Source organism: Syngnathus acus, chromosome 17, assembly GCF_901709675.1.
Source record: "Syngnathus acus chromosome 17, fSynAcu1.2, whole genome shotgun sequence".
NCBI lineage: Eukaryota > Metazoa > Chordata > Actinopteri > Syngnathiformes > Syngnathidae > Syngnathus > Syngnathus acus.
Window position 1 is genome coordinate 6317355 of NC_051102.1, and position 25551 is coordinate 6342905.

The following is a 25551-nucleotide window of genomic DNA, read 5'->3' on the forward strand; positions in this document are numbered from 1 at the left end:
ATTCTCTTGGCACAAACATAACAACCTTGTATACATTTTGGCAACACATTTTAGGAATCATTTAGCAAGTCTTTGTGTGTTTGTTCTGTTGTGACGACAGGAAAAAGGGGCACCACATCCCCTTGTTCTTTTTGGTCTTTTTTTTTTTTTAAACTCACCATCCCCCCCTACCCCCTCCCGGAATTCATTAGCAATCAAAAGCAACTGACAAACGCCCGATCTTAATTACATTCTCATTTGCATATTTGCATATTAATGACTGCAGACGTAGCTGTTTTTCTGCTGCAGTAGTCAACCTCCCTCCCTTTGCGTCAACATTGCTCAGATAACCAGAGCACATCCACTGCAACACTGTGTGTCTTTGTGGTGGCTCAAGGCCCATTTGATCTTTTTCTGTGTGAGAAATGTCTTGAGTAGAAGCACAAGGAATTACAATACATTACAGCACATGAAAACATTTTTCAAAATGGGATATTCACTTCCCTCTGTTTTTAGCCACACTGAATTTCAGGGGGGTCCTGACTCATGCACTGCTCAACTCACTACACGGTGGTTCTTGTACTTGTCCCGAGTCTAAAAAAAAGTGACACACCCCCATGAAAACAGTAAATGCCTTGATTGTATTTTCACTTGTGGATGCAGCACTTCATCCAAGCCGCTGCATTGTACATGTCAGTTATTCACCACGTCCACAGTTTCTCCAAACAACAGAAATGAACGCTGTTACCTTTTTACGGTTTTGACTTAATAAACTGGCAAGTGAGTCCCGTCATACAGGAAGTGATGGCTAGTTTTGGCTAAATACTGCCACCTGCAGGCTACAACTCGTTAATGCATATTTACGCCACAATATGAAAACACAAGTCCCTGTTTGGGGATTCCAAGAGCACCAAAATTCATGCAAAATAAACAACATCACAAAAACAATGACTTCGATACTATTAGACAATGGAGTGTGAACTCAACTTTGGAACAAAACGTTTTTTTTATTTACAAGATTAGATATCCCTTTGTTAGCAAATGTGTATTTATTTGTCAGCAGAGGGCGCCGTTGCATTAGTCTTTGCTGTCGCTTGCTTGCATGCAAGGGAAACAGCTATGGATGGGGGGGAAAGAAAGACAGAATATTTGATCAACACTCTGAAAACAAGACCACAAACCAGTTTCACTGTCTTTTCTGCATAAAATTATCCTACTGTCTTCTACATTGCTGAAGGATGTGTTTGTGTTAATCATGATTCACATATGAAAAACATATCTGAGACAAGCAGCAACATACCATCGACTGGGTTTAGCTTCATTGATCAGGTCAGGCAATTTGCTATTCCTCGTGTCTGGCAGCAACAAACTCAAAAGAGCTGCAATGACGCTTGAAGAACCAAAAATAATAAAAGGGAGAATCTTATTGGTACCCCCTGCAAAACAAAACCAAAATGCTATTTTTCAATTATTGATTGAATCAGTATTTTCTGCAGTAAAGCCATCCACACTTGCCTATGTAGATGACATAAGGACAGATAATGGTGCCTATGCGTCCAGCTGTGGCCACAACACCCAGACCTGTGTTCCTGACCACCGTAGGGTACAGCTCAGAGAAAAACAAATATTCAGAACCGTAAGCGATAGAAGAACCAAACCTTCCCGAGAAAACCAACACTTGGATTATGGCATGCATGTCTGGAAAAAAGGGAAAACAAAAAATGACAACCACGCCCAGCTTTACAAACAGTACTAATGTGTTCAACTGTATTATGATTAGATACACACCCTCCGGGACAAGTCTCACCACAAGGAGTGTCATTCCTGTGAACATCAGTGAGGCAAAAATAAGTGTGGGCCGTGACACTCGACTAATCAAGAGCCACGTGAAAATGTATGCTGCTGCCTCAGTGGCTGCTGAAATGAAGTTATTGAGGTAAATATTCTCTTTCAGGTTACCCGTACTGAGAGCGAGTCCGAAAAACACCATGGAGCTTACAAACCTGCACAAAGACACAGGCAAGACCATACGATTCGATAACAATGTGAATGGTTGTAAATAGTTTCGGCAAACTTCAAAAATGAGAGTTTTACATTACCATGTGACACAACCAAGACATGTAATATTCCTCAAGTTAGTGGTGCGTATCAGGTCCATAAATGTAAACGTCTGTTTATCTTTACTCGAGTGTTGCTGGAAGACACAAAAACAGTTATTTAGGTAGGATGCGAATATTAGGTGCCCATTTCTCACAGAATGAAAACCATACACACCAATAATGGCGGGTCATTGTCAACCTTGAACATGATCACAGACGGGTGGATTCGGTTCATCTTGGCAGCTCGGCGCAAAACCTTTTCAGCCTCCTTCGCACGTCCTCTCGACAAAAGCCAGCGAGGAGACTCGGGAATCACCCTGAGATCATCGAACTGAATTTTTATTTATTTTAATAGGAAAGCATGCCGTGGGCACGGAACAAATAAAAATCCACAGCTGTATGACACTTTAAAAATATGATCATCAACATTATTATTAATATCGTGTTTGTAAACCAGAATCCCATTTTAGGTACGTACCACCAAAAAGGAAGGGAGAAGATGCTTGGGATAGCGGTAGCAACAAGCAGCATCCTCCAACCTCGTATGAAGTAGGCAAGCATTGCCAGCAGGGCAAGACCGATGCCCGTCGCCACACACAGGCCCAGCAGATTGAAACTCAATCTGGCAGATTTACCCATCATTTCCGACCCTGAACAAGATAAAAAGATGGAATTTGAGTTCCAGACACTTTTACTCTTTGACATTTTCACAACTAAACATAGAACGTAACACCCCTTAGAGACAAAATCTAATTAATTGCCCTTTCAGTCTATCCTAATCTATTAAATGGCTTTTTTTTTTCCAATGAAGGCACACTCATGTAAATAAAGTGCTTGTGAAAATGAAGTCTAAAAATTTCAGTCAAGTCATTTTTACATTTGTCCTCTTACCGATAATACATGATGCAGTAAAGCAGGCCACCTGTCCCAGTCCTCTCATGCAGTTAAGAACACAGAACATGACCCAGTTGACAGAGGCGGCCTGGATCAGTGCGGTGACCGAATGCAGCAAAATGGTGAGAAAAAGCACAGGCTTTCTGCCATACCTGTACATAATGTCAACAAAGACTAAAAATACACGAATATGAAAATGTCATGTTGACTCTGAATGTTTAACTAATAGGGAAAAAAAGTGAAACGTTCCACGCTTTGGTAAAACATATGTGTTCTAAATCAGCATAATGTTAAATGCAAAATAAATAAACATAAATCCACACAATGTTCTAAGTTACCAGAAGTGAACCGAATTTTCTAGAATGATGCAAAAAACGTATAAAACTTGCCGGTCTGAGAGTTGACCAAAGATGAGGGATCCCAACAGGACTCCCGTAAAGTACAACGAAGTCGAGGTGGGCACCTTCCATGCATTTTCGCAAACCAGCTCCCACTGTAAAATCATCAAGCAAGGTGTTTAGAAAGCTCATCACAACAATCGTAAATTGTGATTCCTTCAGAAACTGCATATAGATCCTGAGAGATGACCGAGAGATTTCTGAGAAAGACAGAGTGACGAAAAAAAAAAAAGATAAAATACACAGGTCTGCCATACTCCAAAATCCCAAAGACTCACTTTTGCTACAGTATATTACATAGCTGTTTTTTTAAATTTATTAATAGATGCATATTGCATGACATCTGAGTGCCTTGACAGTTTAGTGCTAATTAGAGCTCAGTTTGCCAACATCAGATGAGCAAAGCCAGCCCCGACAACAACAAGAGGTTGTCCAAAGTCAAATATTTAGCCTCTGTCATAACAAGTTTATTTAGCCTCTGTCAAATAATTTATTTAGTACAGTGCAAAGATGCAATTTAACATATTTAAATGCTGGTTTAAAAAAAAAAGGGCATTTTTCCCCCCAAGCACATCCGTTTTTTTTTTAGTTTGACGTTTGAGGAATACAAATTTGACCAGGTATTATAATCTATTGCTGACGTTTCTGAAAAGATTTTTTTTTTTATATTATTATGAAAACCTCGTGTGCTAAATAAAAACTAATTTCACCTAAAAAGATTTAATCGCATCGTTGATAAAAATAATTGTAAAAATGTGTTGAGTGTTATTGTTTCACTAAGAAAAGAGCGTGTGTACAACTATGGAAAACTTTTGACACTTTTTAAAATTCACTACAAGCCAATTCTTTAATTCAGCGTGCAGCGTGAGCAATATATTATCATGTTGTATTATGCATTGCGTGTTTACCTCCGAAACTATAGTATAGCTCTCATTACTGAAGATCCATCCATCCACGCATCGATCTGTGCCGTTGCACGGTTCGACCGCCTCGCTCCAGTTCGCATCCACTTTGGACGGATAACAGCTGGAAGAATTCCCGTCGCAAGGCATGGACTTCAACCAATTCCTGCATTGATAAGCCGGCGTGTCCGCGATGAAGATGGGCATTACTCCCATGTAGCCGCACGGTATTACCGTTAAACTTAGCAAAACCATAATAAGAATTTGGTAGCGGCCATATTCTCCCAGAATAGCCACGACCCTGTCCAAGTGTTGATAATCCTCACACGACATTATTGCATGGCACACTGCAATCAAAACGATGTCTGCGATCTCCTGAAAGAGGCGTCAACTCACGTGCATGACTTTATCTTTTAAATAAACAATCACTAATTTAGAGATCTGGAAGATAAAGAGACGTGAAAAAGTTCCAAAGTTGAACATTAATGGAAGCTACCGTGGACTTTGCTGTCAGAGTGACTTGGAAAAATATACAAGAGAAATGGAAGGTCAAGAGGAATTGTCTGCAGAGCTCTGAAAAGGTCAAATGACAATTGTTACTTTTTGTTTGTTCCAGAGCCCCCCACAGCAAAACTTAGGAGTTTACTTTTAAATGAGAAGCCTGCAATAGGCATAGTGCGAAAATTGAAGTAAAATAAATTAAAAAAAGCTTACAAATGGTATTGAAAGTTTTTTAGACATCGAATCATTAATATGATCAATGTCGTCAAATAAATGAAAATAATTAATTAGTGATTTACATATGGACTTATTGATGATGCCGCAGAGATCACAATTTAAACAATATATTTGAAAAACACAACTAGAAATAAGTCACTTAGACACGTATTGTGCAATCAATGACCACAAGGTGGTGCTATTAAAGCCAATACCATAATGGTTAACTGGTATAATCGTGTTGAAAAAGTAATATATTTACTTTAGTTTGACTGTGTCATAGTGCAAATGTATACTTCAGTCGCTGGTGTGAAAATGTTATGTGGAAAATAGTATTAAATTCCTCCCAGATATTTCTAAATAAGAAAATCCGTTATTTCTTATAACGTGATCTCAACTAATCATTTCAAATTGCCTAGTGGTCAATTTGGAGACAAATCAAGGAAAGGTTGGAAATGATCAATCAGTTCCAATTCCAAATATTTTGGGAAGGATTTGTACTGGGTCATGTAGCATCATTGGTCAGTACAGCATCAGTGACCTTTCTTCTAATGATCCCTAAACCTTGACTTTTTTTTGTGTGCACAATCCGTAACCACGGTAACGCTCTCAACCAGAACGTGGCAATGTCCTCTGACCCTTGCCTCAGTGACCTTTGGCCCAAAAGGTCAGTCAACAGGGTCACGGGTTCAGCTTTTGCAAGAGGACAGTAAAAGCACTTCACTGATTGGCTATCATTTGCCCTTTCCATACCCTCATCTATGTAATTGGCATATTGACCAACTGGCCCCTTTGCACATTGTTAGCAGCACCTTAACCTGTTTACACTGGATGGAGTGGAGCACAAAGGCCGCCCCGTGCGATACTCGAGAGCGCAATCTATGCCTTAGGTGTGCATTTGGCATTTCCCCCACTGTTTTTGCTTTCATCGTCCCCGTTCTCCAAATCACGGAGGAGAATCTAAAAGCGCTAAATCAACTGATGGAGTGTCGCCCTTCTCCGGATGATTACAGTCGTTTAACTGAAAGGCTAACAGCGTGGAAAGCGTTCCACCTGCGAGGAGCACTTGGGGCTCACCCCGAGCGCTCTTGCTCGCTCTCTCCCTCCTGATGATCAATGCCTCCTAGGCCAGTCACTTGTCAATATCGCTACATTAATTTGAGGGACTACGTGGCGGAGAAGACAATAGGTGGGGTGGGGGGGGGCTCTCTGCAGGTAAAGGGAGGCATGGTGGAGTGGAGAGGGGTGAGGGGATGGATCAAGGCACATGCATGGAGACAAGGACATGGGAAGGAGAGAGGCAGGAGGAGGAGAAATGGAGGAGGCTGAAGGCTGGAAGTGCAAACAAAGAGGCCATCTTTCCACTCATTCCACACAGCTGTCTTCATTTCTGACAGCTACATCGAAATCATTTATAAATAAGAGATAAATAGCATTTATAAATTATTTCCCACTACAGAAAGGAATAAAGATGTCGCAAATGTGGCCCATGAATCGTACCTGATGTAGCCGAAACGACTTCCTGCGTTTATAGGCGGCAATAAAAAACTGATGAGTTGCTCAATAACGATTCCCTCTTCTATTATTTGGACGCTCTCCCTTTGGGCTCTTGTGATAGTTTTCCAGGGGTCATGTGACCTTTCACCTCTCACCCCCCCTTCACTGAGCTCACGTGGATTACACAAGGGAGTGACTAACGGCGTCCGGCATCATTCGACAGCGAGCTTCATTTGCTCGTCAAATCAAAATAGCATCTACATATGCAAAGAACGATACATGAAATATTGTGCAGGACAAAAAAAAAAAAAATCTTCAAGAACTTTTAGCTATTAAACTTTTACTTAAGTACACATTTTATTTAACATTTATAGGCAGTATATTTTAATCGAATGATTACGTAATCAAAATATTTTTTTCTCATTTTTGATGAACACTAGGGCTTAATGTTGCTCAAGTTGTTGGTACTTGAAGAGTCAAGTATTTTTTCAGGTGGTACTTGGTACAAAAACTGTGAACCACTAATATGTATATATTGAATATTAAAATGATGAATTAATTGATTATGATGATTTGTCAATTATTATTTATTTCATTTTTTGTTAGGTGGTGTGTTTTCTGATATCGGCATCACACTTTTTCCACAGAGGTGTATATTGCGCTTTGCTTGTGTGCAAAATGTTCACCTTTTGTCAAAAGACTTATTGCTAAACATTTTGAAAGTCCTCAGGCTTGACTATCGAGTGAGACTTGCTTCAGTGAATATTTCAGCCTACAGGAATTCTTGGAAGTAATGGTCTGCTAGGTAACTACACTGCATTGGACTCAATAGTTTCTCCACAGTACAAAGATTTTTGAGGCCAATGTCAGATGGGGGGGGGGGGGGTGGTCTAGCGTGCACTTTAAAAACTTTGTTAAAACTGAGGAAAATTTGGAACATTTATAAATTGCAACAGTGAATACAGCTCTGCGTAGGCTCTCCAGATTTTCCAGCTCTCCTGCGATCTAATGGGTTATTTGTCATCGGCAGAGTAAAGGATTTTTAAAAGTCAAGCCAGGCCCGACTCCCTCCCTATCCGTGCTCGCACCCCCCCCTCTAGTTCCCACTACCCCCCTGACACTTGCAATGGGAGATCGATGGCTTATTGATCAACTCTCTCTATCGCCAACCCACCAGACTAATCACCTTAACACCAGCCCCGGCTCTCTCTCCGTCCCTGTTGCTCACAAATAGAACTCACGTTTGAACACGGAGAACTTTCAAACTAACCCAATGTTAAATGTACACGCCTTTGTCTCCTTAGCGTCATCAATAGTTGGCAAACAGAGTCTAATGCGTCGGATGAAATGAGAATATGTAAAGCTGGCAAGCGCTCTTCATCTATTTCTCATTTCTCTCCGTCCACCTCTTCTTGCTCTCTGTCTTCATCTTTCTCTGTCTGTCTTTGTCCAAGGCTAAAATCAATGGGGTGTATGAAAGTGGCATATTTCTCACATTTTCCCAGCCATCCATCTAGATCATGTTCATGGGAGTACAGCACGAAGCGCTGAGACGGAAATAAACGTCGGGGAAGAGTTTTGTGCGTACGATGCCAACTGATTTTTTTGCAATTTCAAAGCAATCATTCTCGTAATGCGTGTTATACATTGTTATGAAATACATTTTCTGGCTTGACAACCTGGAAAGAAATGTAGTCGTTACTGTGAACAAGAACGGCCAATCCTGGAACTAACAGGATTTGAACTACCATACGAGGGGACGTTTTGAGAGCACTGGACATTATTTTGTGATGTTAAACAAATGTCCATTAAATTCACATTCCACTGGCATATATTCTTTATCCTCTGTGAAAATTGACTAATATTATTGCAGTCCTCAGTCACTGGAAGTCGTTTTAAAACTCTTCTTGGTTTGTGTCTGCACGACTGCATTATACTCCCCCTGGTGGCCAAGTCGTGCACAACAGGAAGAAGTCAATAAAATAATCATGATGCAGTAACTGCAAAAGTATTCACACTATGTGCTACTGTGAAGTTTACGACGAGATAGAAATAATTTACCCTTCCTCTGCTAATTCTTGGTTTCCGAATTGTTCGAGAGCCTGTTTTGAAGATCTCGTGGTTGTTGTTGGATTTTGGAGCAATGATGTCCAATGCGTCCCTTCTGGCTTTGTCGCAGCCTATGTCTCATAATCTGTTACTTTGCCTCTGTATAGGCAAGATAAGAGTTTTCCCTCCTAAAGCTTTTCCTGCTCCCAGTGCTGAAATGAAATACCCATAATCCCTAGAGGAGAATCAAAGCGACCTATGACCTTTAGATATGAAATGCTTCAAGACCATATCGCGCGGTGTTGCTTGAATGGACCCGTTAAAATTGCTTCTGTTGATCAAAGCACACAAAATAAAGTCGTTTTTGAAAAAGAATGTCGTTCAAGAATGAACTTAACAGTTTGTTAAGTGCAGAGGCAATATTGCTTTGCTATACTTAAACACACACAGCAATTGATCGGCCATTCGGTCTCAGTATGTCTTTTCATCTGTTACTTAGCAACCATGCCTGAGAGGATATGGACACACAAGTAGTTTTATTTCTGTGCATATTCAATTGATGAATAGACATGTGATTAATGAAAATGTCATCATTTTGTCTTGAAATGCTGAACAACCAAAGGCCCTTGAAATTAGAGTCTTTTGGGGGAAAGATGAATTCAATGATCTGTCAATCAATGCATCTGAAGGTAATAATATTTAGGGACTGTGTCATCCTAGCTGTTATGGGAATTTTTGTTTCCCCATGTCGTATTAAAATGGCCTTAATGGTGTTCACATGTAAAAAAGATAAATAAATATTGCATTCAGGTGCAAATGGCATATACGAATTGAACATACAAATATCTTTATTTTATTCTAAATATCATTTTGGTACAATTTGAGTAACATGCACACCCAAAAGCCAAGACGTAACTTTGACCTCTGAATGTTTGTGAATATTTTTTTTTTCTTGATACGATGGATTTTAAAATGCCAATCTGATTTTTTTGGACCCTCAAAATTGCAACACGCACTTTTGAGTGTGGCATCTATCCTGTATGTTGATGAATGGCTTTGCACAATTCAATTTGAAATAGACACAATTCATTTCACAATAATTATAATATTGTTTGAGAAAATACGTGAATGTAATTTAGACTCTGTCAAACACAAAATTACTCAATATCCAGTTTTATATATAAGTTTAGAAATACATTATGTTCAGTTAAATGGACTATTTATAATTTTGCAACATTTATAATTTCTTTTATTTTCAGATGTATTGATTATTTATTTTGTCTTTTTCCCATGCTTTAATCCTTGAGAATTAATATTATTATTTTCTCTGTGATTTTTGAGAGTGAGATTTAATCTTAACGAGATAAACTCTGGAAGTTATAGCATGACAGCATTTGTTTTTTATTTGCTATACTTGCACATAAAATAAGCTGTTCTTGCTGCCCGATACTGTTCTCTGCACCATTTAACACTTTATACATGTGTATCTAAATTCAATAAGTTTGTTCCAACATAACACTCCATACATAATGGCCTCTTAGAGGACCATATAATTTCAGGATATAATTAAGGGAGAAGAGTAAAAATACGTTTTCAAAAATAAGAAAATTATTTTAGGTTAAAAAAAAAATAAGAATAAAAATTACCTGTTAGGTGTCGTCTTTGCCATCATAGCCGCTTCGACGTAAAGAAGACAAACAGGCCACGACGAGCCTTGCTGGAGGAAAAAAAAAAAAAAAAAAAAAGAGTTAAGCCTTTTTTTCCTTCGTTAAAACACGCCGCGTGACGTTTATTTTATCCGTCGTGTTTCTAGTGTCACTCATTGGCGAGGCACAGGTCAAAAGAATGAAGCAGCCCGACAAAACGATCTCCCACAAACGTTTCTGTATTTAGGGAAGCACGTTGACTGCGACTGAAGTGATCGATGATCGATACATTGAACTTTGCAATCAATTGCACAACTGGGGAACAAACAGCTTAACCACGGAGCTTTATCACATATCCGAGAATAACAGGGGCCTTTTTGTGCTCATCTTTGTCAACCTCTCATTCTTTTTTAATTCGCTAAAATAATACAATGTGAGGCCTCCATCACACGATTTATTTTACGTGTGTGTTTTTTTTTTAAAAGCTTGGTTCTAAAATCGGTGTGGATTTATTAATTATTTTTATAATTTCGGAGATATTGACTTTTTAAGTTTTATACATTTTAACCTAAAAACAAATATTTTTCTAGGTTATCCTATACGTATACAGTAGGCTATTTTGTTTACCTACATTTGTTAGTAATATTTATTGTTTAATCTAAACACTATTTACGTTGGTCGGTATGTGTTGAAATTATTCCAGTGATACACACACACGCGCGCCCACACACACGCCTACCTGCTATTTGGTTCTCTGATCGTTGCCACACTGTCACACTGATTATTGAAGGCTTATAAAAAAATTTAGCTACTACATTTCCCAAATTGTTCGTTGGATGAAAAAAAAAAAAAATTACGCATCTGCATTAAGTATACTAATTGCATGAATGCCAGCAATACAAACCTGCTATACCATATAGGGACATTAAGATTTCTTGTGCTAGTTTAAAGGAAGTTGACTTTTATATATAGTGATGGTCATCATTCATTACATTTTAAAAGCCTTTTTTTTTTTAACTTTTGGGGGAAAACATCAATAGATTTCCAATCCATAACTAGTTGCATGTCATATTTGGTGTCTGTGTCAAACGTGAAAATAATTCAAGTTTCTTTTTTATAAATGTAACTCTCTCTATATAGTGATGTGCAGTGTTCTTGCTCGATCCTAACTTTGCGACCTCTGTAACCCGACACATGGCCCTCCGTAGCCCCCCTTCTACCCGAGCTTCGTCATTAATCTCTGTCAGTCAATATTTCGATCAGCTTTATCACTAAGCGTATAAATGCAAAACTACAGTGGGAAAACAAAAACAAAGTTTATCTATTTGTGCGGAAACAGATAGTAAACGGATTTTTTTATTTGTTTGTTTTGCAGGTTTGTTTGTCCCTGCAAAGATTCGAAAGAAATACATGCGAGAAATATCACATGTGCCGCCTCAGAGGGTCTGATTCCTCGTATATGCTCTTTTTCGTATTTCTAAATATATATATTATTATCATTATATTTTGGATTTTAAGTGGAATTTCTATTTCTAACAAGTAATCTGCGGTTTGACTTTTAGAAATATATGTTTTGCGGGATCAAATGTTTTCCACCCCTGCACTAAATGATCACACCTCTTAAGTGTTACAAATCCATCGTGGCGAGTTTCAAGCGAGGTGGTGGGGGCTAAATCTGCGCGCGTGCCCGCAGATGCGCGTCAACGCCTCTCAGGCACGCGGATGGGAGCGCTGTTGGATCAGAGATGAGATATAACGGCGTCCAGCCACACTGCGCGCTTAAAGCTCCACGACTCTGCGAGGACGCGCCACACCTGCGCGCGTGGGAACAACACAAGTTGTCCACGCCGGATTGGACCGATCGAACGTTTCTAATCAATGGATCGGCGTTCACATGTTTTGGTCATTTTAGTACTCGAGGACGGCGAGGAGGCTTAGTGAAGAGGGAGAGACACGGGTGAAGGTGGGGTAGGGGGGGAACAGATGGAGCTCACCATGGAGAACCTTCACAGCATCTCCTCGCACTCCCAGGTGGGGAACCTGATGAGCTCGCGGCCGTCGCCTTCCCCCAGCTCGGCTTCACGGAATCTGGTGTCGCACGGCCCCGGCGCTCGCACGGCGATGGTCTCCGGCATGACTTCCATCCTGGAAAGCTGCGGCGGGGACTACCGGGCCGATCCGCACCTGCATCCGTCCATCAGCATGTGCGAGAACGGCATGAGTTTGAGCAACACGTACACGACGCTGGCGCCGCTGCAGCATCTACCTCCCATCTCCACCGTGTCGGAGAAGTTTCACCATCCGCACTCGCATCACCACGCCGCGGCCCATCAACGACTCTCCTCCGGGAATGTCAGCGGCAGCTTCACACTCATGCGAGACGACCACCGCGGGCTCGCCCCCATGGGCAATCTGTACAATCACTACCCCAAAGAGATGTCTGGCATGGGGCACGGCTCGCTGTCCCCGCTGCCCAGCGGCCTGGGCTCCTTGCACAACCCCCAGCAGCCGCTCTCGTCCTACGGCCCGAGCGCGCACCTGCCCGCCGAAGCGAAGATGCTTTCCCCCGTGTCGGGTTTCGAGTCCCACGGCTCCATGCTGTCCCGGAGCGAGCAAGAGCACCTGGCGAGGAGTTTAGGCGGCCACGGCCACAGCATGATCTCCAACTTAAACGGCATGCACCACCACCCGCACAGCCACCTTCACTCGCAGCCCGGCGGCGCGGTGATGCTGGCGGACCGCGAGAGGCACGGCCACGGCAGCGGGCAGGGGGTCGCGGGCTCGGGGATCCAGGCGGAGGAAATCAACACAAAAGAAGTGGCTCAGAGAATAACGGCGGAATTGAAGCGATACTCCATCCCGCAGGCCATATTCGCCCAGAGGATCCTCAGCCGGTCCCAGGGGACGCTCTCGGACCTGCTGCGGAACCCCAAACCCTGGAGTAAGCTAAAGTCCGGCCGGGAGACGTTTAGGAGGATGTGGAAGTGGCTGCAAGAGCCGGAGTTCCAGCGGATGTCTGCTCTGAGACTCGCCGGTAAGAAAGTGTCATTTTATCACTATTACATCACAGAATTGATCGGAACTTGTAAAAGCACCCAATCAACTTGCACGCGTCTCGCATTTCAGCACCATGGAGAGTTATTGCAGTGAAACAAAGCAGTCTTCAGCACTAATCCACCTTGAGCGGGGTTTCCTAACCTTTAAACATATAAACATGTTTATAAGTACAAAAATGTAAAATATACGTGCACGTATATTTTACATTTTTGAAAATTTCACAGCGCGCAAAAAAAGTCACAAAAAGCAGATACACATTTATTTTCTGTACCTTTTGCTAACGGCGTTTAATTTCTGCCTGTCATTTTACGTACATATAAAGATAACTGAATAAAGCTGTATTACTTTTACTAAAAATATATATATATATTTCAATTAAAGATTTCTAACGGCACACTGTTTCGGAATCACTGACCCATATATCTTAAGAAAGAGTGTTCTTTAGTTTTACAAACTGCACCTGTCTTTCAGTTTTCAGCCCCAAAGCACAGTAAATGCGCAATAAATAAAAATACAATTTCCAGACTGCAAACAAGATGTTAGGCTCGTGAGCCAACTTTGAGCGGGAGAAAGCTGGGGTGACCCCAGGCTGCCTGATCAATACGCCAGTTCCCACTCTCCCTTTTAAATGTGGCACACAGATCAATACTCGTATTGGGAGCTGAAAGACGCAATAACCACACGCTCCGTGTGACTTTTCATTAGGCAGACTGTTGGAAGAGCTCTAAAATTAGAACACAACACAGGTAGGGCGTGAAAAGTGGTTACCACGAGTGTGCTTGACATTAGATGAAATATTTAAGATGACATGTTTTAAAGAGCATTTCAAATAATTGGATTAGTCAATATAGTTGTTTGTAAAAAAATAATAATAGACAATTCTCAGGATGATACACATTATAATTGACATGCATGTTTATTTAGCTTCAGTGACAGGACCAATCGAAACATATTGCGCAATGCTCCGTTTAGAATATTTCATAACTCTGGATATCGCTATTTTTGGTCAAGTCGACATAATGTTTTGGCTGACTGGTGTAGTTATGGATTCCTAAAAGGGTGAAATGGGAAATTATTTAATTATTCATTTCAATTACAATAAATAAATCTTTGTTGGTCTATCTATGACAGCGATGTAGCGTGACAGGTATGACACAAAATGCAGAAGATGACAATCCACCTTCATACAACAGAATAAATCATGTTCTCTCTCGAGTCGATCAGCTTTGTGTTCACTTAAATTGAGACAAGATCTTTATTTTAGTGTTCATACTATAGGTGACGTTTTTTGTTGGTGGTGTCTTGTGAGATATTTCTCTAGGTGTCTTAACTCACTAAACATTGGCTATCCCGAAGACAAACAGAAGTTTCTTTTACACTTTACGTATCCTGCAAAATAGGGGAGAAGACCTGTCATTTTTCTGCCTTTTACACAGAACACAGCAAATTGCTGAAATGGTGTGAATTTGACTTATCAATGTTATGTCAGCTGTTAAACTTCACATGCATTCTTTTGCTGACATTAATACAAAAGGGCGATGTGGATAAATTATACATCACACTTAGCATGGATAGCTAGCTAGCTACATGATAGATAGCCAGATGATAGCTAGATAGAGGAGAGACAGATAGATGATAGATGATAGATAGATAATAGATAGATAATAAACAGATGATAGATAATAGATAGATAGATGATAGATGGATATACTAGATGATAAATAGATAGGGATTATCAGATGAGGTTGTGAGTGTCATGAGTAGTGTAACTCCGTCCTTTTTGTGTTTGCCTGGCTTTGCACATTGGCGATCAATAGTCCTGTTTCCTAATCTCCCCTCCCCCTTTTCTATATATTTCCCCTCCACGCTCTGCAGCATGACAGTAACGTCATGAAAACACATCGCTGCCGGCTCACCTTAGTAAAAGGCAGCCAGTCGGTTTCGCTTGAAGAACGTCAACACGTAATGGATCGGAGGATGCCGAGGGTGAAAGCTGAGCAAAGGCAAACAAAGCCTCAAGCTCAATCGCTGACTCGACTCTCAGAGATCCGTCAGTGGATGTCACACATCGGGATCCGAGTTGGGTGAAACTTGAGCGGGACAAGTTTAGGTGAGGGGAATGACATGGAATATAAGAGCTGTATAAGGCTGTGCGATGCCATTGATTGAGTGAAGGCAGCCAGGCAGGTCTGCGTTTTGTGTGAACAGCCTGATAGAGGCAGGCTAGTGAAAGGATCAATAGCGACCTTAATAATTGATAAGCATGAGGGAGACGGAGGGCTGGGGGAAGAAAGGCAAGGCAGAAAGTGGTGGCGTAAGCTGCTTGGAACAGCATCTTCTAGGTAAGCAAAGTCAAATGTGTGGTTCAACACTCCATCTCACACACGAAAAAGGGCATGTAAGTGGTTTGGGGAGAACACCCCGGAACATCCTGACAAACACGGTGTACATTTACATCGGCAAAATGCTACACAATGCAATGGGGTGGCCAAATTGTGACAAACGAGTGTCCCGCCGTTGTCACAAACGAACTTACAGAGAGCATCCGTTCAGTTTCGATGCTTAATTCTGCTCGTGTCAGCAAATCCAAGGTTGTGATGTCATTTGATTTTAAGGCTTGCTTCACGGCTTTTGTCATACATCTGTGTGTGTTCACATGTATGTGCATGCGTGTGTGTGTGACTGGGTTATAGAGTGTGTCTGCACTATACATTGTTCAGGCTTATCTGACTCGCGCTGAATCGCTATTGATTTCCTCTCTTCTGCTCTCTTCGGTGCTCTCCCTCCTTCCTTCCCTTGTTTCCTCCTCATTTCACGTCTGGCTCTGGACCAGCACATCATTCCTTTGCCCTGCACCCTTATTTCCCTCCTAAAACACAAGTGTGGAAAATGATCAAACGGTGTGAGTGCAAGCAAGAGATTTGAAAAGTTTGATGGCAAAACCCAAGCCCTCCAATCAAATATTTGCAATTATCATTTACGACATACAGTGCAAATAATTATTTAATTCCCTTCTGACTTGGCTAGCAGGCCACAGTGAAATCAATCTCATAATTATGACATAAATTTGATTTGTGTGCAAGATTTAATGTGGCCGGGGGGTGGAAATTTATGCAGCAAATGGCTGCACAGTGCTTCATTTTACTTGCTTGTATAAGTCCTGTTCGGTTTAGACTTGTCATTTTGATTTAGTTCGAATTTCAAAATTTTAATCTATGAGAGCAAGCTCCAAAATAACAGCCAAGTGTAGTTGTAAAAAGCTAAATTGAAGGGTTTGTCTCTTCAAACTGATTCATATCAGTTGATGTGCTTAAAATCGGAGGGTGATTTAGCTAGTATTTCTGTTAAACCCTTTTAATTGTATTGCGTAATCATAACTTATTCTGTGGAACAGGTAACACCAGGTTAAATTAACTGAAGCCCATTTATGTAATTATATAAGTTAGACTTTAAGAAATAGAAAATGTCACGGAGTTTTTTTTTTCGGTCGATGAAGCTTTTATAAATTCGTTTTTTAGGCAGGCGACGTTTTTTTCTTAAATTATTGATGTCTTTAAACACAAAAAAAATAAAAAGACGACAAAAAGTACTCTTCAGGACGAAAGTATAGGCGTTTAATCTTAATTCGTATTCCTAAACGCCAAGGAAAACGGAGAAGGCATAAAAAACAAAAGCCAATAAGACGACCGTTTACAAGCCATTCAAAAGCTTCCCATCGCTTGCCTCGACAAGACAACGCGCACTTTCAATTGACAACTAAAGGAAATGTTTCAAATAATCCACTCGTGATCAATTGCCGGTCGGCCGGCGTTTTGCGTCGTGCGTGCGTGCAGGCGGGGCCGTTGTGTGTTTGCGTGCGCGGGGGTGGGTGCAGCACTACTGGCGGGCAGGGCCTATAATCTGATCAATACTATCAATAAGCGTACATCTTGAGCGGTGTGACACACAGTGATTGACACAAAACTGTTTCTCGCCTTACAGTAGTCCGTCCAGGGCGGGAGAGGGCCCGTCTCGCCGCACACAAAGCCCGATCTCATCCCTCCGTCCAGGGGTCGACTAGCAGCAGCACGGTGCGGTTAGTTCACCGTCTGCCCCCCCTCCACCCCCTCATATACCCCCACCCCCCATTTCCCACACACACGCACGCACACACAGATACACTTGGATTTTTTTTATCAAGACGTTCTGCTTAAAATTGGGGAAAAACGGTATTTCCTATTATTTGATGTTACCACAAGTGCTTTTTTTTAAAGTGAAATTCACTTCAAAATATGAAAAGTTTAATAACCTTGGCTCCTGTAATATTTATTTATAAAAATATATAAGATGCATATTTCCTATTTGGGTCTCAAGCCTGCCTGATTATTATTCAATTTACCCCCCCCCCCCCCCCCCTGCGCACTAACAAACAAATGGCACAAAAACTGAAATATAAAGAGGGAACGACAGTTCAATAACTAAATAATTCTCACATCATTTAGGTGGATCATTTCTCCTGGCACGGGTGTACCTAATAAAGTGTCCACTACTTCCTCCGCTAAACAAGTGACGTCAAAGGAACGCAACATCTGATACCTGACTCCACCACATATTCCCATCACCATCCTCATCCTCCTGCCCTGTCAAGGAACTCTTAAATAATGAAGCACAGATGAAGAGACAATGACTTAATCTTTTGGCTTAAACCAGCGGCGGAGATAAAGTGGCCGTTGTTGACATATGAAAAAGAGGCGAAAGCCACTCGAGACGGTGGAGTGAGTGCATGGGCGCTTGTCCCTTCAGAAAGGTCCATTTGATAATGAGGCACCTAAAGATAGCTCCGCGCTTTTGCTTCTTGTCTCCAGAGAGGGCAGTTTAATGAGATGCTCCCTCTTTTACTTCCCTGTGGTCCTATTCACGGCTGTAGAGCGGACCGTTCAGGGGCACCATTTCAAATGGACCTATTGATTATCTGAAATATGTATTGAGCGCACTGGGAGCTTGTGCAAAGGAGGCTTCTACTCTTAACCAGTGGTCCCCAACCTAATGCACACAACAGTAAAGAACTTAGCTTCTGTTATCATGATTAAAAATATTCTTTAAAATACAACTCACCATTATGCAGAATCAGAGGTGGTCCCATCTGGAAATGGAAACAGGCAAAAGAAACTTGAAGAACTTTTCCAGACTTACGGAAGAAAAGGTTTGAAATGATTCCTTGGTGTTATTTTTTTTAATCACAAAATTGAACAGGGTCTACTTTTCACACCCACTGTTTACAAATAAAATAATCATTTAAAAAAAATCTTTGCCAAATGATCCGATACTGGGTAGATGGAGACCCCTGCTCTAAGCTAGACAGATGCACTTGAACAGTCGGAAAGCAGAGTTGTGTTGGCATTGCGAAATGGCCGGAAGCCCAACTTGTTGGAAAACAGGCATTACATATTAAATTATCACTATATTAGCACTAGCCTTCAGTCATTACATTAGGCCGTATTGAGTTTAGTTTGAGATAGCACTTAGAGAGCCTCGAGGAGATTCTGGCATGGCTGAACCTGAACCAATTGAATAAACGTTCCATGAAATGGTTCGGATCAATCAATATGGGGGGCTATCAATCTGAGCGCAAATTAAAACAATTGAGGGGGGGGGGGGCAACAAGGGGCAAGCCAGACAGAGATGTGTACATACAAGTAGAAGTAGTTTGAGATGATGCTTTGCTTGCAGTAAGAAACCTCGAGAAAAACAAACAAACACGCATGCTCACTCAGTCATGCATACACATGTGCACGTTCATATTGATCTCTCCTCACAGTCAAATCTGTTTACTGTTGTTGTCTAAACCTGCTGTAAAGTCATCAATCATGTGCATGCACCACCTCCACTCTGCGGCCAGCCTTATTGCCTTTCTTCTTCCAGCTCCTCCTTTTGCTCTTTCCTCACCCCCCCCCCCCCTTGTATTTTCCCTGCGTACACACCCAAAAATACAAACATATATTCACACTCGACATTTTTTGAAGCGACATTGTTTTGTGCACTTCCTCTTTGTTCTTCCACTGATAAACAATGTCTCCTCATCTGTCACGAAGCGCGCTCCCGAGTTGTATACCACGCGCACATACAGCCACCCACCCGCACCCGCCCCACGCACACGCGCGCACACCTCGGTCTCGCGGATCGATGGCGATCGATCGGGTGGGGAAGGGAGCCCTGATTACTGGACCACGTGTTCGGGAGAAAACCGCGGAAAATCGATCATTGCAGCTTTTTAGGGCAGCAGAACAGAACAGACTCCCTCCAGCTTTCACAGCCAGAAACGAGCCCCATGCACCGACGGCGCATCTACGCATGCACGGAGGAGGCCCCGCGTCTTTGTCAGCATTTCCCACCGAGCGCCTCCAATTCCAACGAGCCGCACAAATAGCCGCAATCAAGCCGATTTATCCACGCGTGACCCACCAACCTCCTCCCCCAAGATAGTTCGGGAGAGCAAAAGGGAAAGAAGCCTGAGCGCACAATCCTAACCCATTGCATTAAAGCTCACAATTCCGTGATCGTCTTATATTCACATTGAATATCCCAACTGTATCCCAAATAGAACATTTTGAACTTTTGGACTGCTTTCCTTAAATACACGTCGTTCTAAGGAGTAATGCAACTGCAAGAACATTTTTTTTTACATCACACAATTAAAAAAAACGTAAAATATTACAATAAAGTGTAAAGTGCACTAATGAACAAAAATGCTCCAAGAAGTATATCAATTATATTGCGTTGTATGAATGGCAACACGTGGATATATAGTCGGCCTGTAAAATATCCCTGCTAGATGAGCAAAAGTCACATTATTTGTGAGACATCTCATTTTATAGCAGCATACATGATGAATGATGTTTTGCTGTCATCTAAGACGAACGTCCTCGAATTGTGGTCCTTATATTTTAAAAAGTTGGAAATTTGAAAGAAACTAAAACACACTTTCCCGCTCATTTCTTATCCTCCAATTTGCCCCGCCCCCTTATGTCTCCAGCATGTAAACGCAAGGAAGAAGACCGAGGACGAGAGCGCAACCAGGTGCCAAAGAAGCAGCGACTGGTCTTCACAGACCTCCAGCGTCGTACCTTGGTAGCCATCTTCCGAGAGAACCGCCGTCCCTCCAAGGAGATGCAGCTCACCATCTCCCAGCAGCTGGGCCTGGAGCTTTCCACCGTCTCCAATTTCTTCATGAACTCGCGCCGCCGCTGTCCGGATCGCTGGGACGCCGAGGAGCACGGGCACGGGGCGCACGGCCACGTACACGCTGCTCACAGACATGGCAATGCCAACTCCTCGCCCATCCACCCTGGCACCTCCTCGGTCAGCACTTTCTCCAAGGCCTGATGGAGGGAGCTTGAACACACACTTGGAGGACGGAACGGGTGTGTTCAAATGAAAGCTACAGGGTGTGTAGTTGTTTTCTTTCGATCTCATCCATCTGCTCCAAGTGCTCACGACCCGAGCAGATGAATCAGATCGCTTCTGTTATTCTGAATGTTACTATCAGGGGTGAACTCTTATATACCAAAGATACAGTCTCTTTAAGCACGCGGCTGACACTAAAAACGAGAGGATGACATCAAGCCAACACCTTGAGAAGGAAGAGTTTATATTTGCTTTAGGGTTTGGTGATGTTCCTCAAAAGATGTTTCTCACAATCAGACAGCAGATGTGCCTGCTGGGCCACAATCCCCCCCTGCAACTCATTTCTCTAACACACAAAGGACAGCGTGTGGCTGTCAAGTGGTCCTTTGACCTCCTAACCACATGCCTCCACAATCATCTGCGACATTGCATGAGTGTGTCACGCGTGCAACATTTCAATGCCCTTTTGCGACAGTCGGCCCGGAATAACACTGCCACCTGCTGTCTATTTCAACCACATCTACTCGCATGCAGGTCTCCTGTGCGGTCGGTCGGTCAGAGCTTCTATGTTGCACCAAAACACAGCAAACACAAACCAAAGATGGAACTTGAGTGCGTTTGCATTATGCCAGAGGGTCGCTAATCGAAATAAAAACACGGAAGCAAATTAGCGTATTTCCTCAAATTGTGGAAGGGGAAAAACTTCTTTTCTTTTTTCTTTTATAATGAATAAAAAAAATCTTATCTTTTATCATGGATATAAAACCCATAAAGCTTCTGCGCTACTATATAAAAATATATCACATTTATTAATATCAATTATTTGACTGCCTGTGCCCCACTTAATTTCAAGATGTTGTCTTCAAAAGTGTATTAACATGTTTAACATACCTTGGTGAATGTTTTTGAAGCACTTAAGCCAAATAGTCTGTGACATTATATACAGTTTCCATCTTTGTTCTCGACCAAATTGTTCTCGTTTTGTTGACCTGAATTATTTTGGACGGTCCGCCATTTTAAGATCATTAGTTATACTCGTCATGTTTGTCTTTCCTATACCTAGCATTAACAGTCTTTGCCACAATTTATCTCACTCATTGATCTGAGTCATAGTTAAGATCAGCCATGACAGCCATTTTGTTTTTCCAAGGGCAAAAAAGAAGGCGTTTACCTAACGAGGGCAATTCACGTCTTTGCATGTTAGCGTAAAAGACACCATTTGAGGAAATACGCTAATTACCCTTTGCTACACATTTGAATGTTCATCTCCTCGGGTCTTAGGCTCTACGGTTCTTAGCCACCTAAGAGGTTATTTTCAGGTTACGTAAGGAGAACAATCAAAAAGAGACTCCCGCACGGGCGATGGTCCCTTGCGCGGGGAGCGAGCTCTGCTCTGTTCTAGTGGCCAAAGACGGAGGTCAAATGTCACAATATAGGATCCTGAGTGCCAATGATATTTGCCTCTTTATGATAATCAACAAACAGATGCAGCTCGCTCTTTGCCGCGTGTCTAGCCCATGTCGTCACAACCATCCCACTGCAAGCACTAATGGGCATGTCGCCTAATCCATACCTCAGAAAAAAAAAACTCTCTTCATGTGATCTACACAGTATATAAATGTAAATAACCTTTCATTTAATTGTGTCTTATCTAGTCCATCTATTTGCTACAGTCCCTGTGGTTGTCTTTCTTTATCTTTTCCCTCCCTACTATTGATGCGGGTAAATCTAGTACCATAGACACATAGTTTCCTCTTTCATGACTATTGTGCTATGTTGTGCTGATAATGTATAAAAAAAAAAAAAAAAAGCACCTTGTTAAAAAAAACTAACCCCCCCCTCTTAAAAAAAAAAAAAAGAAAAAGCAAAAATAAAAAGAATCAACATGTCATAGACTGATCCTATGCACAGACAAGGAAGGGATACCTCAAGTGACTGTGCAATTTTTGTGAATACAATGTAGATGGACTTTGTGGATGTGAAGGACCTCTTCCTTGATCTCTGGACTCCTTTGAATTGGACTGTCACTGCATTCCTCTGCTGATCTATTTATTTATTTGTTTGCGGAGGAGTTACCATGAGTAGCACCTCTATTTGTATGTGTGTGTGCGTGTGTGTGTGTTTCTTATCCATGTACATGGGCAAAGCCACGAGTTGTGCAGCATCTTCTAAGCGGGAGATAATCATACTAGTGAAGAGACAAGAAGAAAAAGAATGCAGCAGAGGTGACTCATTATCAGATGGCAATCTCTCCGTCATTCATTGGGCTCGGCTTGTTATGTACTGCACTTGAACACAGTCCCAGTTAGAGAAGTTATTTTGGGACTTTTTTTTTTTTTTTTGAAAGACATAATACAGTTGAGATATTCCGAATGGTTGCGTGTGGAGCTACCTCACAGAATGGATGAAGGAGTCAATGATAGCGAAGGCACCACAGAGCCACGTCAATTCTTCATATTCTGCATATCTTTCACTTATACTCAAATTTAGATAATCTCACTCCCACTACTCACACACACTACTACCAGATATATTTTTGTGTAATTTGTAATCTGAGTGTAGAAGTGATAACTGTGTCTGTTTACAATTCCCATGAGTTCCTGCTATCAGAAATGTAGCTTATTAATTACGGATCCAAAAAGGATCAACTTTCCTTTCCTTTGGGTCCCCGCCCATCCAAACATGTTTTCACTGGTCCAGGGTAGCATCACAGGCATGTGTAGACATCTTGATATACCTCAAAACTCGATTGCATTTTTATGTTGGGCAACGACGGTGACGCTACTAATGATCATTTGCGTTACTTCGGCGTGAGTACAGTGTTAGGCATTTGATGCTTGGACATCTCAAGTTAATTTATTGTTTATATAGGTTTGCACGTTGTGCTATTTGAGAAGAAAAAATATTTAAAAAAAGTTGGACAAAGTATATTGATCATAAAATACCAGATACAATGAGAAAATGATGAACAAACAACACGCAGTTCAGTTTGGCTCATTTTGTTTGAAGATTGTCATCTATGTATGTGTGTTGAAATGATTCCCATATTTAAAAAAAAAAAAAAAAAAGAACCAAACAAAGCACCCGTGTGAAAAGGGGTGGGGTGAGCAATTCTTTATGCATGGATACTATATAAATGTATTTAAAACTGCAGGATTAAATGTATCTCGACAGGCAGCGGCGTTGGGAGAGAGAAAGAGAGAGAAAAAAAAAAGTTTGGTTTCTAAGTACATTCCTTTAAGATAAATGTCTTTTTATGTGGTGTTTATGTATTTGTAGAAATTATGTGTATTTGTATGTACACCAGCGTCAGTCCATTGTCTTCCCCTGATCTTTTTGTCTTTTGTTACTTCCCTTAGCGTGGAAATATTCTCCACATGTATGTCTAAAGGTTATTTATTCATTTCTTTTTAAACCATGCAAGTACGAGAGCGGCTTTGTGGTTTGAATTTGTTTCATTGTTGTATTTCAGCTCGCCTGTATTTAATCTCCTGTTCGATTCGATGGGCCGGGGGTGTTTGTCAGCCTTAAGAGCTGGCCCGAGTGCAAACAAACAGAGCGCCGGGCTGCTGCTGAAAGGCGCTTTCTTCCAGTGCATCAAAATGGCGTCATTTGTTTTCCCTTCAGAGCTGTGGAAGCCCCCGTGTCAATGTTCCCTCCCTCTCCCGCAGCCAATCAATCAATCAGAACCAAGTGTCTTTGTGATGGTAGGAGACAATCAATTTCAAATAGAGCAAAGAGACAAAAAAGATGGAGGGAGAGAGAGAGTGATGGAGGAGGAGGGCAGTGAAACTGGACAGGAAAGATGCAAAGGGAAGATGAAGGACGGCTCTTTAAGAAATGTGCTCGTGTGCGGGTTCACCTTTGACCTACGGAGAGTGACCTTTTCGCTGGGAGGCACCCAGGACCCTCTCTGGTGTTGCAAAGGGAGTCGGGCTCTGACATGTTAAGCGGACATCTAATCGAAGATCAAATGCCTGCACGCACATGCAAAGATACACACACACACACACACACACACGTGAACACTCAAATGGCGGTCACCCAGAAAGCCTACCTTCTTATCTTCACCTCTCCTAAAAACAAAAATTGGTACATTTGTCTGCCTTCACAAACAATACAGAAAGGAAAACGCAAGGGCAAATTGTGTGTTTGGACTGATAAAGAAAATAAAGATTCAACCAATTAGCAGACCTGCGTCTCGTTGTTTTTGGTGGTGGTGGTGGATTCCAAATGAGGTGCTCTGCTTTCATCTGGTGGTAGAAAAAATATAAGCAGTCAAAAAAGGGGGGGGGGGGGCGTTTGACCGTCACTCGACTTTGGGTAACACGGAGGGAAATATTTCTTATGTTCCATACATATTATTAAATATTACTTATATAATTATATACATATACTGTACACATATTATTCTTGTGTACCCAATTAAAAAAAAAATAGAAACGAAATACGAGGAAAAGGACATGCTGAAGAAAACAGCTGATAAAGCAAATTATGTGGCAATATATGTCGAGTCCTTGCTCATTTGTTTCAAAATTCCTCCAATTACGTTATCGGGTATCCAGCGCTATCTAGTGGTGATCATAAGAATTGCAATAAACATTGATGAGGTATACGTTTCCTTCTGAATGCAAAGCCTATTTTCTAGCCTAATTTCTTTTAAGATATGGGATGTTTCGCCAGTCAGTATATAAAACACGATGAAATAATTAAAATAAAGAACTCTTGTTTTGTTTTTATTTGCAATTTTACATTATTGTGTTTTTTTCTTTCCCATTGAGACCAAGCTGCAATGGAACTCATCAAAACATGCGTGATCCCTGGAGAAAAAAAGCACTACTTACAGCAACTTTTATATTACTATACTCTATTTTACTATACCTACAATATTTACAGTCAACAGTCATTTTCCTCTGTCAGACATGGCAAC

The 25551-nt window shown here is 41.5% G+C and overlaps 2 protein-coding genes across 2 annotated transcripts; one reads left to right on the top strand and one right to left on the bottom strand.

The window, feature by feature from the left end:
* Nucleotides 1-689: 689 nt before the first annotated feature.
* On the bottom strand, nucleotides 690-4794 carry LOC119137449 (solute carrier family 22 member 21-like). Its single transcript, XM_037276762.1, has 10 exons — nucleotides 4279-4794; nucleotides 3362-3465; nucleotides 2970-3124; nucleotides 2557-2728; nucleotides 2254-2395; nucleotides 2079-2173; nucleotides 1768-1982; nucleotides 1495-1677; nucleotides 1280-1415; nucleotides 690-1096 (listed from the first exon to the last, which is right to left on the bottom strand). The coding sequence occupies exons 1-10, from the start codon at nucleotides 4603-4605 to the stop codon at nucleotides 1057-1059; spliced, it is 1569 nt and encodes a 522-aa protein (XP_037132657.1). The 5' UTR covers nucleotides 4606-4794; the 3' UTR covers nucleotides 690-1056.
* A 7160-nt stretch (nucleotides 4795-11954) lies between these two features.
* Nucleotides 11955-24812, top strand: onecut3b (one cut homeobox 3b). The gene is made up of 2 exons (XM_037275938.1): nucleotides 11955-13215; nucleotides 20251-24812. The coding sequence occupies exons 1-2, from the start codon at nucleotides 12165-12167 to the stop codon at nucleotides 20598-20600; spliced, it is 1401 nt and encodes a 466-aa protein (XP_037131833.1). The 5' UTR covers nucleotides 11955-12164; the 3' UTR covers nucleotides 20601-24812.
* Nucleotides 24813-25551: the final 739 nt, after the last annotated feature.

What these genes read in the sequence shown, in the direction of transcription:
- LOC119137449 (XM_037276762.1), bottom strand. Translation starts at nt 4,605, where the DNA reads ATGTCGTGTGAGGATTATCAACACTTGGACAGGGTCGTGGCTATTCTG. An exon ending in GGTGAGACTTGTCCCGGAGG is followed by an intron (nt 1,678 to 1,767) that starts GTGTGTATCTAA and finishes CCTTTTTTCCAG; the next exon opens with ACATGCATGCCATAATCCAA. An exon ending in TCCTTATGTCATCTACATAG is followed by an intron (nt 1,416 to 1,494) that starts GCAAGTGTGGAT and finishes TTTGTTTTGCAG; the next exon opens with GGGGTACCAATAAGATTCTC.
- onecut3b (XM_037275938.1), top strand. Translation starts at nt 12,165, where the DNA reads ATGGAGCTCACCATGGAGAACCTTCACAGCATCTCCTCGCACTCCCAG. An exon ending in GTCTGCTCTGAGACTCGCCG is followed by an intron (nt 13,216 to 20,250) that starts GTAAGAAAGTGT and finishes TTATGTCTCCAG; the next exon opens with CATGTAAACGCAAGGAAGAA.